General features: G+C 31.1%; 1 protein-coding gene across 1 annotated transcript; it reads left to right on the top strand.

Annotated features, from left to right (window-relative positions):
• Nucleotides 1–2,699: 2,699 nt before the first annotated feature.
• Nucleotides 2,700–12,726, top strand: LOC100817733 (ubiquitin carboxyl-terminal hydrolase 8). Its single transcript, XM_003543355.5, has 13 exons — nt 2,700–2,946; nt 3,287–3,538; nt 4,626–4,767; nt 5,067–5,126; nt 5,648–5,740; nt 6,920–7,255; nt 7,396–7,536; nt 7,645–7,815; nt 8,624–8,884; nt 9,010–9,158; nt 10,324–10,857; nt 11,503–11,773; nt 12,054–12,726. Exons 1-13 carry the CDS (start codon nt 2,861–2,863, stop codon nt 12,174–12,176), a joined length of 2,619 nt encoding a protein of 872 aa, XP_003543403.1. The 5' UTR covers nt 2,700–2,860; the 3' UTR covers nt 12,177–12,726.
• Nucleotides 12,727–18,027: the final 5,301 nt, after the last annotated feature.

The following is an 18,027-nucleotide window of genomic DNA, read 5'->3' as shown; positions in this document are numbered from 1 at the left end:
TAAAAAAATTAGCATATAATTTATAATCTATTGTTCAAATAAAAAAATGAGAATGAGAAAATATTAGTACAAGAAATATTAGTATACGATGACATATAGGTATAATCAATTTAGTTATTAAAATATTAAAAAAAAATATTAGTTTTGTTTATTTTTTTTATCAAAATCTCATCATTTCTTCTTTTTTTTACTAACTTTCGTAATTTTAACTATATTTTTTAAAATTTACATAATCTTTTTAAATCTTATAAATTTATAAAGTAATTTCAAATCTTTTAAATTCATTAAAATTGAAATTATCACAAAAGTATAATAAAAAAATTTAATAAATCATGATATTTTGAAGTAATCTTTAAAATTCACAATTTTTTTATATTAAAATATTTTTTTAAAATCTCAATCCAATACATTTAATAAGACTAATAATTATATTAAAATAACCCTATACCAAATCATCAATGCATTCGACCGTTAACATGAGGACTGAAAGACCAAGCGAAACAAATATATTTTCAGAGTGCGACATTATTAGCCATTGCTATAGGATACTAACCTCAGAGGAGGCACGTGATGAGGTTGACGAAGTTTACTATGCATTGCAAATTAAGATGAACAGAACACATGAGATTGGTTCATCACGTGAACAGGCGATTGAAGCACCAACTTTACAGCAATAAAATAGTGCAAGATTATTTTGTGGAGCAGCCACCATTAGAAGGTTTTCTTGATGCCCACAACATCATTTTATGTGTCATAGGCTCGTGGCAAAGGATATCTAAGATCTGCTTTTATTTAATTTTTTCAAAACTTACTCAAACAATATGTATAATAACATCCTTAGTGAACTTACTCAAAAATGACAGTCTCCATAAAAAATTAGTTCCACTATGAATTAGGGTCGTATAAATCATAAACTTCTATCTACCCAGATCTAAATTCATTATCAAATATTTATACATACTAATTGAAAAAGAATGTTGTCCTAAAGTTTCGCAAAATCCTGACCTTTTTCTTCTCCCGAATATGATTGTGTCGTGGACATATGACATTGGTAACAAACAATCAATTTCACAATGTCTTTGAAAGCATTTTGGTAATTACAACCAAATTGTTTTTTTAAAGTCGAAGTTGCGAGATTCAACCAAATTGGTTTTCAAACGATGGATATTGTTAGTATTTTTTATTGGGTATGGCTAACCAATGATCAAGGAAATAAAAAAATATATATTTTAGGAACATTACAAAATATCAATTTTTTTAATGAAAAATATACTTTTATATTTTTCAAGAAAAACCTTTTTATTTTAAGTTTCTTAAAGCATCTTTAAGAGGATTCTTGAGTTAAATTTTTTTTATTAACTAAATCTATTATTATTCTTATTTAAGAATTCTCATTACTAAAAATTCGATTCTAGGAAAAGAATTCTCAAATGTCATTTGAGGTAAAAGAGAGTGTTTTTTTTTTATAAGTAAAATTCAATAACCCAAATTAAATTTTACCACTAGAACGAAAAATATTTTTTTTTCATCCTATATGACACTAGGTGACCCAAAGAAAGTTATCCAAGAACCAAAATGAATCCTTCCAGGGTAATATAGACTTTTATGGTAAATTAAAAGTCATATTTAAAGTTTTTTTAAAATTAATTAGCAATTTAAAATTTTGATATCAAGGATACATAATAATTAAATTCACATTATAAATGATTCCTTTGATGTCTGAAAAACACCCATAATCTCTAAACTAGAAAAAGAAAAGATAATGTAAGAATAAAAAAATAAAATTTATTTTCCTTGTTTAGTTATCAAATAATGAAATAATTTTTTTCCATTCTATCATAAAGTATTTAAACAATAAAATGAAAACATTATTCTATTATGATCTATTCCACTTTATTCTATCTTAATTTATTTCATTTCATTCCATCCTTTTCCATCAATCTAAAAATAGCACGAGATTAGTTTTTAACAAATATTTATAGTTTGGAATAAAAATTAATAACTTTTAGATTATTTTAAGGGATATAAAAATGTCAAATCTTACGGAATGTTTATATAAAAATATTTTACACATAAATTAAACTTCCAATATTTTAATTATTGAATAATAATTTGTTAAAAGTATAAAATTTCTTTACACCTTTTTTTTTAATTTTTAATATTATTATCTAATCATAATTTTTTATAATATTATTGACTTTTGTAATAACTATTTTAAAATTTATATTTATAATGCATTTTAATTAATTAATATATAATGTTTTATTATAATAATATGTATAATATTTTTTAATTAATTAATAATATAATTTTTTTTATAATAATTTATAAAACAAAACTCACAAAACATTAAATATCTTAAACCTATATATATATTTTATATTACTAGAAACTTACGTCAAAAGTTTGACCTAAGAATGAAAACACATTTATTATTTAAAATATGATTTAATAATATAAACAAATGCACGTATTTATAATCTTGTTAAAGAAAACAATACTTTATATTTTAAAAATATTATTTTTATTTAAAGTTTATAAACTGACGTAAGAACAATTTATTGTCTTAAATAATTAATTTGGTCAAATTAATGGACATAAATGCTCCGAACATATTCCGGAAGAAAGTAGTAAATGAATTGAAGAAGGGGCAGTAAATAAGTTATAAATATAGGAAACGTAGGATATATATTATTTTTCCCTCCCTGTCTGTATTGTATTGCATTTGCATCCACCACTTCACAGAAAAAGCTCCACTTGTATTGCTACTTCTTTCTCTGCAAATCCTTCATTTTCTGCTCTATAAATATTAATAAACTGCAAATTTTCGAAGCGAATTTTCTAAATCTCTCTCTCTGCGATGGTGTGTGCCTCCGAAGATTGCTCCGATAACTCTCAGCGACCGGACTCACACAAGGACCAGCGAGTCTATTTCGTTCCTCACAGGTCTTTTCTCTTTCAAGATTCCACCCATTTCTCACTTCTATTCATTTCGCGCGTGTTTGAACTTTCCCTAAATCTGTGATTCCATTTGCTCACTGTGAATCGGAAGCGACGGAACTAGCAATGCGCGCTTAGGGTTGAACCCATCGTCACGCGGCTGAATTCGATTTCGTCGTGTATTGTCTTTTTTTTTTTTGTGTTTTTCGTGGATTAATCGAACTGGCTGGCGTGTTGATTTTTTTTGTTTTTTGTTTTGGATTTTTGTGTGATCCGAGCTTGTTTGCATTGGTTGATTGAGATTGGATGTGTGAAGAGTGTTGGTGGTTGGCCTTGTGTGTTTCAGGTGGTGGAAGGATGCTCAGGATTCAATGCCGGCGGATTCGGATAAGAAGAAGGGAATTGCGTTCGCCTCTTTTCCCGGTTCGTCCTATGCTGGTCCTATGAAGATTATCAATAACATCTTTAACTCAGATCTTGTGTTCAGTCTTCGGAGGGAGGACGATTTGCAGCACATTCGTGAAAATGGCGAAGTTGGTGTGTCTGGCCGGGACTTTGCTTTGGTATCTGGGGATATGTGGTTGCAGGCACTCAAGTGGTGAGTAAAGATGGATAAGTGACTTAAAATGTATGATGTTTTAAGTTCGAATGTGTGGGGATGCAACTCTTTTTTACTTCAACCTGTGGTTTGGAATTTGGATCCCATAGCTTTGAAATTTCGATAGCTGGTGTTGTACTTTGTGCTGTGTGAAATTCTCTTAGCTTTGCACATTTATTGTACAGCTTTGTGCAGTGTCTTCGTGCTTAATAGTTTTAGCAGTTTGTCTCACTCCATAGACAGAGTCAAATAACCATGTTGCCTGCTGAACTTAAAGAAATTCAAGCCTTGGACATAGTTATCATTGATTTTTCTGTTTCTGTGGCAAAAGAATTCTACCTTTTTTTTTTAATGCTTGAATTTTTAGAATACGAGTCCATTAATTATTTGAGCAAATTGTTTTTTTTTTTACTTGAAGATATGCCAGATTTTATGCAAGATAGTCAGAATTTTTGAGTGTTTGCAAGATTTTGGGAAGCTAGTTTGCACCTTGTATAGTCTTGTCAATAACTTTTGGGGACGCCTAAACATACTTTTCATATTAGTGATGGACTTTTTTTTTGAAGGTGCAAGATCAAGTAAACTTACTGCCACATGAAGAGGTTTCTTGTTAACTAGATTTGCATCTTTAGGGATGGATGATATGAATGAGAGGGCCAGTGGTGTTAATTATTATCTTTTGCATCAATTCTTGAAATAATTTTGGTATTCATTCTTCTATCTTAGCTGTTATACAATAACCATTAGGTATCATTGTATCAGTAGCTCACTCCACAACTTCTTAATGAAAGCTGCTCACTTGATCATTAATATCTAATTATATGCTAAATGAGTCCCCCTTGATGGTGCCATATGTTATATCTCATATATACTACATGTAAACCTGGAACTTAAAAACAACTAGCATATTAATGATTCATAATTTGGTGCATTGGTTCATAATTTTAGGTCATATTACTGTCTTTGTTTTATTAGCATATTTATACTTCCTGTATAGGATTTCAAGTAGTTAATTGCATGCTGCTTAATAAGCAGAATATTTTGTTTGTTATATCTGAATGATCACATGCTTTGATATTTCATGTAGGCATAGTGATTCGAAAAATGTAATGAAGGATGACAAAGGCTTTTCAGCAACTGACAGTGATATGGCAGATGTATATCCTTTACAACTCAGGCTTTCTGTTCAGAGGGAAACAAATTCATTTGGAGTAAGAATAAGCAAAAAGGTCTGTTGCTCTTAGCTAGTTTTTTTTTTCTCTCACCAATTTCTTTTAGCATTGTTCTTGTCCATGAGGTATCTAGTGGTGGGGTTTTGGATTGTCTGGGCTCATTTAATTAGTCAATTTTTTAAAATCATATTTTTTCATGTGATACTGAGAATTTAGATACATAATTTATATGTCTTCCATCATTTATGAGTGCTTTTATATCCAACATCATTAAAGAATCATGATATTTATTTGTTCATTATCATCTTGTTATTCAAATTCTAATCTGCTGTTCCCATTTATTCCCTCCTTTTTAGGACAATGCAGTTGAACTCTTTAAAAGAGCCTGCAAAATGTTCAGTGTGGATTCAGAGACGGTAATAGAATATTCTTTTTACAGCTATAGTTAAATGTGTGTGTGTGTGAAGGGATTCACTTACTCTAAGTGTGAGTTTTGTCTAAATCTACTTAATAATTTTTTATACAAATTAAATTCCACTAATCCAACAGTTGGATTAAGAGTTGACATTAAATAGATCAAGTCCAAAAAAATTCATATAATTTACAAATTATTTGATACTTCATCAATCAACTTTATTTTAATATATACCTTCGCATAGCGAAGAGCCTCTGGGCAATGGGGTACGAAGTTTTATGTTTTTCAAAATATAGGTAAATGTTGACTATAAAATTACATACTTATGATTGTTCAATTTATATAAAAAATTTCATGCATGATTATCAAGAGGGTATCACATGATTCAACGATTAAATTTGTCAAATTTGTATTCTAGGAAATGCTATTAAGTGGATCCCCTTCCTATATTTTACACAAAAAAACATAGACAATTCTGTTATTACTGCTTGAAATTGACGTTTTATTAACCTGTTATTGCAGCTATGCATGTGGGACTATTCTGATCAGATAACATTTTTAATGAATGACAAAAATCAGGTCCCAGTTGACTGTCAAAGACAGTCTGATCAGGAGGTATGTGGTATTATGTTCTGATTAAAATTTGTTCGTATATGCTTGTATGTCCTTGTAATTTATATTTGCAGTCACAGTCACAGATCCTACTTTGCTTACAAACTATTCCATTTTCCCAGCGTTAGAGATAAACATATGTTATGTATGTGCCATAACTCCTTCGCGACTCAGCATTTCTTCTAAGATTATGATTTTTTCATATTAAGACTGTTAGATACTTAAATAGCAATTTTAAAATTTATGGAAAAAACTGCATGAGGTTTAGACGTTTAGTACACAAGTGCTCCTGTACATGAATTGCACCTTGTTTCTTGTTCGGGGACTTTATTTGTATTTATTACATGACTTTGATAGCTTTGGTAAAACATTATTATGTTGATATGATTTTGGTCAATATCAGGTATTGCTATATTTGATAGTTTGGCTCATGATATCAGTATTGCTATATTTCCAATGTTATTTATTTAATGTGCCAGATAAATTATGTAGTGTTCAATCATGGTTGGGCTTATTTACATCCGATCAAATATTAGTTTTCAACCGTGGACAAATGTTTAGCAGTCTCATGAATAAGCAACCTATTTCCTTTAAGATTTTCCTTATGCACAGAAAAAAAAAACTTTTCTCCTATATTCCTCTCCAGTTTTTACGAGTAATTAATAATTTTTTGTCCTCTAAATTTTCTTGCGGAGAATTGACTCTTTATGTTAGGTTCGTTGATGCAAGAACCCTAGGTTTGAATGATTGGGGGCAAAAAGCTTAATTTCTTGGAACATGGTAGCTTCTTTTATTTTATGTGTCAAGCTTAAGGATGCAGATAGCTTCTTGCATAGTTTCTTGGAAGTTGGTAGCTTCCTGAGAATTCGGTTTTTAACCAAGCCCAGTGGTGTTGTATGATCCATGTAGTTGATCTAAACTAATGGGATAAAGGCTATTCGTGTTGTTGTCGTCGTCGTTGAGGATATCTTAAATTTCTGTCAAAATCTTTATCAGTTGTTGTTTAACTTGTCTTGATTGAGCGTCTCCCCATGTCTTTTACTAAAGTTCATGATAATGACTTTAACCTCTGAAGTATTGGCTATGACTTGAAGTCTTTAACTTCTAGTAAGATAAGGCTTGTGTTGTTGTTGATTGGATCCCTCATGTGCCATATTAATGTTAACTTTGAATGATATACAGATTCTTTTGGAGTTGCAAGTTTATGGATTGTCAGACTCAATTAGATGTAGGGAAGGAAAGAAAGATGAGATGGCAAATTTTTCTGGCAGTGCTTCACTGAAGATGAATGACACTTATGACGGTGCAAATTCTGATTGTATGAATTCCAATTCTTTGACCTTCTCTTCAGGCCCTGGTGAAGCAGGTTCCTTGGGATTAACTGGGTTACAAAACCTAGGAAACACTTGCTTCATGAACAGTTCCCTCCAGTGTTTAGCACATACACCAAAGCTCGTTGATTATTTTCTGGAAGATTATATTAGAGAAATCAATCATGATAACCCATTGGGAATGAATGTATGTAATCATTCATTTTGAACGCTGCTCATAATTTAATAGCTGGATATCTCAAGAAATTTTATGGTTGGGACTTGGAAACTTCAATGCCTGTGATGTCTTCCACTATTTTATTTTCTTGATATATGCTTCTTTGCCAGGGTGAGATAGCTTTGGCATTTGGAGATCTGCTCAGGAAGTTATGGGCGCCTGGAGCAAGTCCTGTGGCACCAAGAACATTCAAATCAAAACTTGCTAGATTTGCACCTCAGTTCAGTGGATTTAATCAGCATGATTCCCAAGTGAGTGTATTTGGCCCTTTTATTCTCTTTTTGCTAACATTTTTGGCTTTACAGGGTTCCTGACTCATGTTCCCTAACATTGTCAACTATATACATGCATCTTGATAGGAACTTCTTGCTTTTTTGTTGGATGGTCTCCATGAAGATCTGAATCGTGTTAAATGTAAGCCTTATATTGAAGTCAAGGATGGAGATGATCGACCAGATGAAGAGGTTGCTGATGAATATTGGCATAATCATTTGGCTCGCAATGATTCTGTGATTGTTGATGTGTGCCAAGTAGGTATTTGTCTCCCTGTATGCAATTGTAGAATTAATTACATACTTACACATGATGTGAAGAACCCCATAGTTTCTTGATGATCATTAAGTAGTTATTTCTAGAAACTTCCATGGCAGATTGGTGATTTTTACCTAAACATTTATAAGTGTAGTAAAAGCAATTAGTTGAAGAGTTCAAACTGTTTTAACCGGTTATAATATAAGAATTACAGGTTCTTATGTCTGTTTTTCATGCCAAATTGTTCAGGAAATTACAGCTTGATTAGTGTCTATAATCTTGGAAAGAGAATTTTTAATGAATTCAGACATAGCATATTTAAGCAGAAACATCTATATTAATTTAATTTCAATACTTTATTTGAATTTCACATGCATTGTGTTAAAGATTATATTGCCATTGGATTGCTATGGAAAAAATTAATTAGCTTCTTTGTGGGGAGGGGGGTGACATTTCTGCTGAAGGTAATGGTTTCATGTGAGAGGTGAGGCTTGAACAATTGGACCTTCCATAATTGGTCCAGAATATTAATATTCAATTCTTGTTATGTTGTAGTATTAACCGTTTATTCTAAAACAAATTATATAATTCATAATAGCAGTTAACTGTTAAGGGAGTTAGAATAATAAGAAAACCTACTACATTGAGTGATCCTCTCTCGCCACTAAGAATGCTATTTTTTTCTTTCTAATTCATTTGAAGATGAAATATGATGTCCTTTTCATTTTCATGAGAACTAATTTAATATTTATTCTTCCTCTTCTAAACTCTCTTTACCTTATGGATTGCATTCATCATTTTATGCAGGGTCAATATAAATCAACATTAGTTTGCCCTGTTTGTAGGAAGGTCTCTGTGACATTTGATCCATTCATGTACCTATCATTACCTCTACCTTCAACAACAATGCGGACAATGACTATAACTGTTAGTGGCAATGGTGGTGAAATGCCTCAATTATCACCATATACTATTACTGTTCCAAAAAATGGAAGATTTGAAGATCTGACCCGTGCTCTTAGCATTGCATGTGCTTTGGGGGCTGATGAGACCTTATTAGTAGCTGAGGTTTATATTTATTTATAATTTGTTTAAACTCATTCGAAATCACTTCCCATCCATTTTGAGTTTCTTTGTTGTTACATTTTAATCCTGTAGAAAACCATATGTCTGAAGCTAGGGCTCTGGTACAGGTATACAACAATTGCATCATACGTTTCCTTGAAGATCCAACTGATTCATTATCCTTAATCAGAGATGCTGACAAACTAGTTGCTTACCGATTTTTGAAATATAATGCGGATGCCCCTTTGGTTGTCTTCATAAACCAGCGGATGGAGGAGTAAGTTAATATGTTTGTGGTGATAACTATAAGATTGATTTTCTTTTGTAAGAACTTTTCACTATTATTTTTTCTTTTAATAGTGTTGTGAACTAGTTTATATCAAATGTCTCTCATCAGCCTTTAAACAAATAGTTTATCAGCATTACATGCACATTTTGTAAAATTTTGGAAAAACTGAACACATGTGCAACTACAGTGCTGAAAATGCCTTTAAAACATTGGTTACCAACTGACCTTGACCAATGGTCAACAACAATAATAGAAACAAAAAACCATGGACTTCGACCTGAACCAGTTTATTTTATTTGATCTAGATACACTTTGCTAGCTCAGTTGTAAGTGTCATAACTTTTCATTACATTTTAAATTGATGCAAACTCTTTACCTGGTTTTGCTAATTCTTATCTACAAAGGAACCTTGCTATCAATGCAATTAAGTTGCCTGCTCTTAAACATTGAACAGAATAACTTGTATAGGAAAAATCCTAATTTCATCGAGCCTCTTACTTCTTGGTCAAGGTTTATTTAACAATCAAACATTGAAAAAAAATATAAATTCGGATTTATATTAAACATAATTTTTAAACAGATGTTTAATTCCATATAGATGGTTACATGCGAATGAAGTAATTATATTAAAAAACTGTGTTTTTGGGAAGACTTTATATTACTTTCATCAATTTGAACCAGATTCATTTATTTGTCACGTTGGTTAAATGTCTAACCAACCATTCTCATTCCTCTATCATTTTATTTTCTTGATCTTTTTGTTCAAAATTGCTTAATGCTTATTGCAGTGACAATTCATTGGAATTCAATTGTTATCTATTTATATATTTTTCATGTCTTACATAGAAGGCCTGGAGGGGAGCCCTCCTCCTTTCTTTCTTATATTCAGGTCCTAAATTAAGTCAGTAGAATATGAAATGTCCAAAGTATGAAGCCTTTAATAAGAATAGAAGGATATGCAGTCAAATGTGGGCTGAATGATTTCATTTTATTTTTCCTTGTCTCATAATCACTACAACATGCTGCTAGGATTCAGCATGGATTTAATCTCACTGTCACAGACATGCTCACATACATGTTTTGCATGGGCTTCTTAATTGTCACTTCTGATTTCCTTGACTTACAAAGTTAGTGTTTGATATGATTTTTTCAGGCAGTATGTCTATGGGAAGCTGACTCTGAATTGGAAAGCCTTTGGAATTCCTGTTGTAGATATGCTTTATAGTGTTACAAATGGATCTGATCTCCGCAATTTGTATCTAAAGTGGTTCTATCCATTTCAAAATCCAATTGAAGAGGCCTTAGAAAATTGTCTCGTGTTTAAGGAAACTGAAGAAGACACAGAAACAGAGGCCACGACTCCTAGTTTAGGTTCAAATGTGAATGGGTTAGACACTCCTTCAGATGGAGGAATGGAGTTTTATGTTACAGATGAAAAGGGAACTATCAAGAATTCCAAGATATTAATGAATGAGCCTCTAGTAATAAATGGAGAGTTAAGGCTGCTGCACGTGCTTGTGTGTTGGTCAGAAGAACAGCTTAAGAAATATAACACACAGCTTTGTAGTTCATTGCCTGAGGTTTTCAAGTCTGGCTTTTTAGCAAAGAGACCTCAAGAATCAGTTTCTCTTTACAAGTGCCTTGAAGCATTCTTACAAGAAGAACCTCTTGGACCAGAAGACATGTGGTTAGTTAACCATTTTTTATAGCCTTAAGAAAAAGTAACTTGATTGACATGCATATTACTTTGTCCTATCTGGAAGATATTTTAAACTGGATTACTTTATATTTAAGCTTTTCCAAATAGTTTTAGATTGGGACTCACATCAGCTCAGCATTATTATTCAGCTCATAAATTCTATGAATCCAGTATTACCAATTACCATCATCGTTAAATTATCTTATTTGCAGGTTAGGGTTGAATACTTAGTGCCATTAAAGTTCAAACCCTAAATAGTTTCTTATGAAAGACTGATCAGGGGCAGCTGCTTGTTTTGTAATGATTTGGATTTCTATTTACACCTTTGTTTTAATATATAACTTAAATCTGAATGTTAATCTTTTCACCCTGATTCTTCCCTTCAATTAGTATACGTAAGAGCAACTGTCTGTTTTCCTTATTTAAATCTTATAAACACTGCTAGGAAAGTATTTTTGCTAAACTTTGTTTTCAATCAGAAAATACTGCTGTGTCAGTATTTCATACAGCTATTCTGATCTTTTTTTTAAAAGTTCTATTCACAAGGGTTATAGGAACATATCCATTCTTCTCTATAAATTACTTATCTTCCAGTCTGGCTATTATTTAAGGTGCAGTTTTCTGAAATATTAGGTACTGTCCTGGCTGTAAAGAACATCGTCAAGCTAGTAAGAAGTTAGATCTTTGGAGACTTCCTGAAATTTTGGTCATTCATCTTAAGAGGTTTCAATACAGTCGTTACTTGAAAAACAAGCTGGAGACATATGTTGATTTCCCTGTAGATAATCTCGATTTGTCAGCTTATATTACCCATGGGAATGGTGAGTCATACAATTACACACTTTATGCTGTCAGTAACCATTATGGAAGCATGGGAGGTGGTCATTACACTGCATTTGTCCATGTAAGTACTGTTTATTTTTTGAATACTTTTTGTTTTCTTTGTTTTAAAGCTTATGGTTTGGGATATGAGAAACGGTTTTGAAACAATTGAAATGGTTTGAGAACTCAAACAATTCTCATCATTATTGTCATGATTATGGGCCTCTATCCAATGGCTTACTTGGTGTAGATGGTGAAATGTTGATTATGAAATTGTGTTTATTTGTAAATTGTTAAAAAATTGTTCTTATTGCAATTGTTAATGTTCATCCATTGTTTATGCTCTTCTGTATTTCATGTAGCGAGGGGGTGATCAGTGGTATGACTTCGATGATAGCCATGTTTATCCCATCATCAAGGAGAAGATAAAGTCTTCAGCTGCCTATGTTCTTTTTTACAGAAGAAATTTTGAAGTATCAACATAGTGATAGAGTAGCATATAGTTCGAACAGCCTATTGAAGCTAGATACCATATATTAACATTATTGCCACCATAGTTTTACAAGGATAAAGAGGGTAAACTTAGCTAAGATTATTGCATTGTGACCTGGTGGTCAGAGGATCTAGTTGCGGAAAAAGTCTCTGCTCATGGAATTAAGATTATGTACATCTGAGCGTCTTCACACCCCACAATAGGGGTGCATGAGTATTGGGCCGCCCCTTTTCTATAGTCTTACAAATATACTTAACAAGGTAGCATTCTTTTGTCATTTACTCTTTTAGAAGTTTTAGACTAACTGGAGTTTCGGTAGGCAAGAAATGGAAACTTTAAAACTTCAGGCAGTACTAAGGAAGACTATATCATAGTAACAATTTAAGAGGTGAGGGACATACCTGAGAGATGAAAGCATAGTGTTTACAGCTGTTTAACCTTGTAAAGAGAATATCTATTCTAAATAGAGTTGCACCAAATCCTGTGTATTAATTTTACTTCCAATTATATTTTTTGTTCTTTTAGTGAAGACTGTTTACATATTCAGGTTTGCCTCAGCATATTGACAGCATGTGGCGTGTCAGAAATTCTCATTTGTAAGAGTTGTCTTGGAAAGAAAATTGTTTAAATGGGCTTGGTATTTTCTTGAAATAGTTCTAAGTTCCTGATAGCACAAGTATAAAGAATTCTTTTTTCCCCGAGTACAGAAACCTTGTGCTTGAATAAAAGGTGTACCTAATTTAAATGTTGCCCGTAGTAATGTCACTTGAACCTGATAAATAATACTACAAAGATGATTACCAGTCTAGGACATAAAATGTTCGTGGTCTTGGATCATAAAAATTCTACAATTCTAAGAGAAAAGAAACATGGGAAAAACAATGCAATTGGTAGAAACCAAGTAGGTGAACTTGATGTGGATATTCAGTTCGATAGTGCATTAAAGATATATTTAGCAAATATGTAGTGTTCTCATCGAGAATACACTGAATAGTGAGCAAGGACAAATAGATGGACAAAATGAACCGAGCAGTGAGCAAGGATAACAGACAGAAGAAATGAACTACACACTTTGCAGTTTTTGCATTAGCACTGGATTCGAGTAGTCCCGTAATGTCTGACACTAGTTAGTTCTCAGCAGGATGGACCACATTTTCTTGGTTTCCAATTTAGTGTAAGACGTGCCAGACCCCTCTTTGATTGTTGTAGTACCATAGTACTTGAGGCAGCCTTAAGCCTAACCAGGAGGAGGACCACTGGCTTTTTGAATTCTGCTAATTGAGCAGCATTATGTCGTTCTTAGTTGTAAACATTCTCTACCCTTTAGCAGGACAGACTTATTTTGAGACCACCCCAGCTAACACCAATTGCTGAAGCTGGTAGTCTTTGCTGGTTTCAGTTATCTTATCCGAAAAAAAAGAAGAAAGGTAACGAAGAAAAAGATCAGGGAAATCAAATTATAAAATATATTAGTGATATGGGCTGCTTTACTGTTTATTTAGTAAAGGGAAGGATTTTGAAGAGATGGAGAGCACCAGCTCAAAATACTAGCAACTTTTTTTTTTTAAAAAAAAAAACTAAAAATTTGAAAATTCCCACATCTTAAAATGTTTTCGTTTGGACTCCAAAATCAAAAGGTTCACCAAAATGTGTCCATTAGCAGTTGAACTTTACGTGGATTTCCTAAAAAGAATTATATAATTTGTGATCAGACTAGGTTAATATTCGATTCTACGTTGTAAAACAATAGATCCACTTGTAATCTAAAGTTACTATACATGTCTTTGTGTTTTTTAATTGATTTAACATAAAAAAAAAATCGAATGTACATGTGTTCATGATGTTAATCATTCAAAAACAGGGTAACTTTTTTTTTTTTTTAGAATAAGTAGAAGTTTTTTTTGTTGTTATTTTCCTGAAATCACACTGATCTGTTTATATTTTTTTTGAGATATTCACACTGATCTGTTCCGTACTCAATATTTGTTTATATGCTTGGTGTGAAATTGCGATCAAGTTTCATGATTAAAGATTATTTTCTTTTTGTAAGAAAATATTTTATAAAGAGAACCGGTTAAGGTAATTTCAAAAGTAGATTGCATGTTTTATTATTGTGAGAAGGAGATGGGGATAAAAAAGATTTTAAAGAAAGGCAGTCAATTAAGGAAAATGTAAAGGTAAATAATGTTTTTGAAGGTTGGATTTTTAATTGTGTTAAACAGTGTGATGTAATTTATTTTGTCAACTTTATCGAGTGAGATAAGATTTTATTGTATTTTATATTTTTGTAATCATGAAATTACTAGCTTACTACGTGTCTATGTCATTGCCATAAACCACACTATTTTTCTCGCAAAGTCACATCTCTTTTCTTGTCACTACCATCATCTTTATATTATTTAACATCCTTTGAATTTTGAAGCCGAAAATATCATTGAAAATCTATTGCATCAATCGAACTAAGTATGTTTTCTCAAAAGTTTTAAAGAAATATTATACCGGCCTTGGTAGTTTCTCCCGTGTAAAGCGTTAAAAGAGAAATTTTTATATGGAAAATTAATGGGAGAGATAAAACAAAATATTACGCATATAATCATTAAATTATATTCACTAATACAGGTTTATACAAAAAGTAAATGGTTTTAAAAAGAATAAAGTATAAAATATTAGTTGATTAATAATATAGTATAAAAATACCCATGCCATGCCAAGTAGGGCATTGCAAGCCAAAAAGAAAGTACCGGGGTTGTTTGGTCCAGAAAGGAATCTCTTGCTCCATGGATGATGGTCCTACTGGGTACTGGCCACTGGCAAATTGGCAACGGCGTAAGTGAAATGACAGTCAGAAACATTCATTTATTGTTTTCAGCAACCCTAGGCCAAGATAAAGTCAAGTCACCCATCTATCTAGCTATCTTTCTTTCAGACAAGATCCATGCCACACACACACATGCATCCAATTAACCCACCAACTTATCTTGATTTGACGTTTCAGATTCTGTACTTTTAACCTTATCCCACTGGACAACCCTCTTCTTCTTCCTCACTTTCAAAACCCAAACCCTCTCCCCATTACAATTAACTTTCAAGAATATATATATATATATTCTTGTGCTCCCAATCATGCTTATGTACATATAATATTGTTATACTCTATTATTTAATAGTATTTCAACAAACATTGAAATTTAGCTTTCATATCAACAGGTGCAAATAGAATGAACTAGTAGTCTATAATCTTGTCATGTGCTCAACAGCTGGACACTATTAAATGAAAACAAGAAGACTTCCCATAGCTCAATTCCAGAGTTATTATTTTGATATTTTCTTAATATTAATAAAATGAAACTTTACAACAGTATGTATGAAAATCATTATTTTACACTTTTGTTGAACCATAAATCATCATGATAAATTAAATTGTTAGCTTTAATAATATATAAGTTTAATTTTATATATGGCCAATATAAGAAATTTTATTTTACACTATCGATCAATGAAAAATATAATAAATATATTGTAAGATGATTATTATAAAAGTCAATAACAAACTAATCATATATGACATCTTATAATTAAAATATTTTAATATAAAAGTTCTCTATATAATTTTCAATGCATAAAATATTTTTTACAATAATTATTTTAAAAATTATATTTAAAATAATTTGTAACTAATTAAAAAATGCAATTTATTTATACTGTTTGTCAAACTGTCAATGCATAAAATTTAAATTAATTTTCTTTATTTGCTTTAATATTCATGAAGAGGATGAAACTGGCTTTTAATTAATGCAAACTGAGGCTTTTTTCATTTGAAGATTTTAGTCTAAATTAATTAACTCACTAATTCATAAAGTAGAAGCAAATAAAATTAAGTATATAACATAGTCATATATATACCGCTGTACATATATAATAATCAATTGATCCTCTAAAAAAAAGTATAATGATCAATTGATAGTTCATTTAATGTGACAATAACAGAAGAGAAAAGGCCACGGATAATGAGATTACGGTGGTTTGTTGGAGTATCTGGTGCACTGTGGAGCTGTCTTTCCCTTGAATAAAGGATTGAAATATGATGATTCAGAGACAGTCATGACCCCATTAGATTGAGGGCATCACAAAATAGTCGGATTTTTCCCACAAAGCATGCGCGTTTTGACCCATATATAGAGCCCACTCATACTTATACCACTGTGTTAAACCATACGTCTTGTCAACATTACTGAAGCATTTTGTATATATCTTTAGCCACTTCATGGATTCCTGAGAACAACAAACTCAATCTGCATGTGCCCTCCAGTATCTTCCCAGCTAGCTACAGCATTCGTAAGTTTAAGGGCGCTAGCTGGTAGGGCATGCATTATACATACAAGATGGATGAATGAACTGATTCTTTATGATACATTATATACTTACTAAAAAATATTTCTTTAAATTTACTAAACTTTGAGATAAGTTTTGATTCTGATGATGCGTCTCTAAAACTTAGTTCACCTACATTTTTTTATATATAAGAAAATCGATTTGATTTGAATTGGATTAATTTTTAATATAAAATTTAAAATCTAATCCAATTCAATAAAAAAGATAATCAACTTTTCAATTTTCAGTTTATTTATTTAAGTTGGTTATTGCAATTTGTATTTTAAAATCATCTGATAAACACCTCTACTATACGGGAAGGGCTTTAATGAATCGGTGAATTTTTATAATTTTCACACTTAAAATAAAAAGTAAAATTATCACTACTTTAGTATCACATTGCTCTAACTTTCAGAAAACCGCGTCTTCTGTAAGAATTTTGTGGGCTTCACTTTCTATTAATCCTCATATACACAATAGGGAGTTGGGACGAATAAAAAGATCAGTAAGACCATCTAATTATTCGCGCATTTTTTTTCACCTTTTTAAATTTAATTTAAACACTTCATATAACTTGGTTCATACTTGTGATCTGTACTAAAAATCCAAATCATTTATCCGTTTTCATCGAAAGATCTAATGGAGCTGAGTCGACTACGAGAGATCTCAAAGAACAATTTAAGCGTTTTGAACAAAGAAATATGTATGTTCTTCATATACTTTTATGAGAAAATAGGTTAATTAGTTTTATATTATCATTTAATCATAAATTATTATTCACAGTAGTTTTTGTTTATTTTTATAATAACTATTTTAGTTAAAAAAAATTATACTAACAATGATTTTTAATTAAAGAACTGGCCACCGGTTATGAGGAAAATCTTCTCTTCAAAAAAAGATATATAACTTAAATTATCAAAGTTATGCATAAATGCACACACGTTTTTTTTTAATCTTTTACTGATTGAGCCTATAGCATATGTTTCTCGATGGATATAGTTGCTGTTAATTTTTATTTATTAATTTATAAGAACAAAAGTTTTAAGATTAAGTGTTGAGAGAATTTGAAGGAAATAAAGAGATGGATATAAAAAGGAAATTAAAAAGACTCAAGAGCGGTCAAAATATTTTTTTTTTCCTTAGCCTTTTTAACCTTTTCTTGGATTACATGCAAATATATGGATATACATATATGTATTTATACATCTATAATTTATTTTGTGGTACTAAGTTAGACTAAGTCAAATTTTGCCTGACTTGCTTTATTCTTACCATTTAAGTCTCACCTGTTATAAAAATCGGACTTGCTTTATACAAGTATCATAAGCATTTTATTTTATATTTGGCTTGATATTTATAAAAGTCCGACTTGTTTTATTAATTTTTAATGGTTTATTTTATATGAAATGACATGGTGTGATTTTATAATCAATTTCACCTAATGAAATAAAATTTTGTTGTTGTATTTTATA

Source organism: Glycine max, chromosome 13 (genome assembly GCF_000004515.6).
Source record: "Glycine max cultivar Williams 82 chromosome 13, Glycine_max_v4.0, whole genome shotgun sequence".
Classification (NCBI taxonomy): domain Eukaryota; kingdom Viridiplantae; phylum Streptophyta; class Magnoliopsida; order Fabales; family Fabaceae; genus Glycine; species Glycine max.
Note: the sequence above shows the minus strand (reverse complement) of the source record. Positions and strands in the feature narration are given on the sequence as shown.

Bases quoted from the DNA above. Each gene is read 5' to 3' on its own strand.
- LOC100817733 (XM_003543355.5), top strand. From the start codon at position 2,861: ATGGTGTGTGCCTCCGAAGATTGCTCCGATAACTCTCAGCGACCGGAC. The intron at 4,768-5,066 runs GTCTGTTGCTCT...CCTCCTTTTTAG, and splicing joins GAGTAAGAATAAGCAAAAAG to GACAATGCAGTTGAACTCTT. The intron at 5,127-5,647 runs GTAATAGAATAT...CTGTTATTGCAG, and splicing joins TCAGTGTGGATTCAGAGACG to CTATGCATGTGGGACTATTC.